Raw genomic sequence first — 3,081 nt, 5'->3', positions numbered from 1 at the left:
ATGGGTTTGCAAAAATAATTTATTGATGTGTAACACACCCCATATTCATTGACCAGCTTATGATTAGGCTTGCGTTCGATGTGGTGCTCATTAAGTGTCGTCATAAATTTTATCATAAGCTTTCCAAATAACATGCTATCAGCTAGGGTTTATAGAGGTTACCCAGGGAGAAATTGAATTGGCCACTTGCTGTTGACAATTTTTAGAAGCTTTATTGTTGTTGCTTTTGGTGCACTCTTCAATTTCTCCATATTTTAACTTTGATACCTAAATTGGTGGAGATGTGTAGTGGGATATTGAAGTGGGACGACTTTAACTTGTTGGTTTTGATGTGGAGGGATTATTTGATGTGACAAAAGGGTATGCTTGACTATCATTATTTTTTCGCTTAGGATAAGGGTGAGGGCTAGGTTTAGCTTTGCTTGGGGTGAGGCCAAGATGTAAGGAGAGATACATGGATGCTGTCGGAAGGAGTTGAAATTAGGGTTTATCATGGGAAAAATTGAGAACTTGAAGGGAAGTTGAGAAGAGCTTTGGGAGATGATTGGAGCTTGAGTGTAGGAGAGAGATACAATTATGACCTACAGTACAAGTAAACAAAAGGATAAAAGTATTATGGTTGGTTTTTAACCACCAAGCCTCAACTAAGGTTTGACCACTAAGCCAAGAACCCACCCAAGTTAAGAGAACTTCAATTCTAATTTCACCAAAAGTTTTATTACCTTTTATTGTTCTTTTTCATACGATTTGTAAACTCTGCAATCTTTTATGGCATCTAAGCTATTCTCATGTACAATTGGCTACTTTATTGACCAATCATGCTAGCAGCTTGTGAACAGAGATGGTAGTGCTGCAGAAGCTGATTAGAATTTGATCTGTGCTAAGCTAAGAAATTGCAGCAGCTGATTAGAATTTGATCTGTGCTAAGGTAAGAAATTTGTACCTGTTTTCACTCTCAATCTTCTAATTAAATAAGGTAAGAAATTTGTACCTGTTTTCACTCTCAATCTTCTAATTAAACTGTAATGAACCCATTTTATGACTTGCAGGTGGGAGTGTTTCCTCATTAACATCTTACAGCCTTTTTTGGGCTCTTTTTTTGTACTGCTGGCAATTTTTTGGAGCACTGATATTTAACCATTGAACGCTTTTGGGTAGCATTGAAATCCTTTTTGTGATATGGACCAATAGTTAATATTTCCATGGGCATAATTTTGTCAGGTTGAACCAACCACCTAGTTTAATAATCAGATATACTTTTATCTTTCATTGCGGTTTGAGGATTATATTACTGTTAGCTGAGACTATTGCTTTATTCCCTTGTAAAGTTGATTAAGACCGAATGGAAGAGATGGGCCAAATAAACAATGTTAGCAAGGTCTATATTTTTTCTGTCTGGAAAATGTTGTCGAGGACACTTAATTAATTTCAACATATATTGAACTTATCCCTGATTTTTTTAAACTAGAGTGGTTGATCATATGAATGCATGGAATTGCAGCCAAAAACATTTTGTAGCCAATGAAATTATTAAAATATGTAAGAATTTGGGCTGCAGTTTGACTACTGTTCTCGGTCAAAGCTACTTACCTGAAACTGCAATGTTGGTGTCTATGAAAAATTGGCAGCGATGCTTAAAATTTGTGTCACTGTGGCTGTGTTGTTGGAGAAGATTATTTCTCCAAAGTTATGATTCCAACGAAACAATTATCACTCTTCAATAAAAAAAGGGATTGAGAGCCAAGCAAAAGACCTTACGGATTCTTAAAATTTGAACACCGTAAATGACAACGACCTTGCCAGGTAAATGAACAACTTTCCCGCTTAACCCCTCCAATGTCTTCGGCAAAGTTTGCAGAACTTAAAAAATTGAGAATTTTGTTGAATCCATTGATGCAGGCTGGTCATCTGCGCAGTTTAAATGTGCAACATATCTAGGGAGTAAAATCATTAGGAAAGATGCAGAGCCAGTACATCAAAATACCAAATTAAATTTTACAGGGCATTGGCCCATTGAAGCATTAGTAGACATGCAGTCACAGTTAATCTTGGAGTAAAGTGTTGGTACTTGTTAGTGCTAATAGAAACATAATCTTAGTTAATAAATTGTAATGAACGTAGTGTAACTACTTGCAATAAGCACTTCATGTGTAAATATAAGATTCCAGCTTTAAAAACAATTATACCAATCCTTATTATTTTCTTAAAAGGTTACCATTTTTCTGATTATAATGAAAATTCTCCTAGTACACCTTTATGATGGATCTGTTGGTACACAAAGGGGACTTGCACAATCACCGACTCAGTTCTTCTATTCCTAATCGCGGGCTATTTCAAAGATATCATGCTCTCTGCTTTGACATCCAGAGGCCTCCAACACACCTCTCGCGAGCAGATCTCCACCTTCGACCTCGCTAAACTTACCTTGAAAGCCCAAGCCGCAATTTTTTTTCTCTATGCTGGCTTCTCCACTCCACCGCTTGCCAAACTGAAATGCTATCTTTTGCCAACCGGCCTTGTGGCACGAAAATTTCCCCTGCATTGACGTTTCGTAGCCGGCCCCCAATCATTCACGCGGACTTGGAGCTCCCCTCACTGTCGTGCGAAGATAGCAACAAGTGGGTGTGGATTCTGCATCCTGCTAGAAAACCAACTCACCAATGCATTGGAATAAAGCAAAAAGTACCAAATAAGTCGATATAGATTCAAGCTGTGAAGTACGCATCATATGTATTTGCCGACCGACCACTCGTTAATTGGCCTCATACCGACCGACCGCCGTATGTCCAGTCGACTCCCTCTAAAGGCCGACAACTTACTTTTTCTCTTTATTGTTCATAAAACACGCACCAGTCGCATGTGTCGACGACTATCCGCAGACCGACCATCTACCGATTGGCAACATATAGACTGATCGTTGGTCGCCTCCCCTACAAAGGCCCTGATCTCCTGTCGCACGCGGAAGTTGTCGTTCTTTCTCTGTCGGGTGTAGGTCACACCGCCCAACTGTCGTCTGGCTAGTTAGCTGCCACCCGGCCGCCCGCCCCCCGCTCGGCCCACCCCCCAACAACCATACAGACA

The 3,081-nt window shown here is 39.7% G+C and overlaps 1 protein-coding gene across 1 annotated transcript in view; it reads left to right on the top strand.

Moving 5' to 3' along the window:
* Window positions 1–1,269, top strand: part of LOC110021612 (melanoma-associated antigen 1-like) — a 6,243-nt gene extending 4,974 nt beyond the window's left edge. Inside the window, exons 5-6 of the mRNA XM_020720173.1 lie at window positions 829–883; window positions 1,048–1,269. Coding sequence (XP_020575832.1) covers window positions 829–867 — 39 coding nt within the window. The 3' untranslated portion in view covers window positions 868–883; window positions 1,048–1,269. The remainder of the gene's footprint in view (window positions 1–828; window positions 884–1,047) is intronic.
* Window positions 1,270–3,081: the final 1,812 nt, after the last annotated feature.

Source organism: Phalaenopsis equestris, unplaced genomic scaffold (assembly GCF_001263595.1).
Source record: "Phalaenopsis equestris unplaced genomic scaffold, ASM126359v1 Scaffold000136, whole genome shotgun sequence".
NCBI classification, from domain to species: domain Eukaryota; kingdom Viridiplantae; phylum Streptophyta; class Magnoliopsida; order Asparagales; family Orchidaceae; genus Phalaenopsis; species Phalaenopsis equestris.
This window is presented reverse-complemented; position numbering and strand designations above follow the sequence as displayed.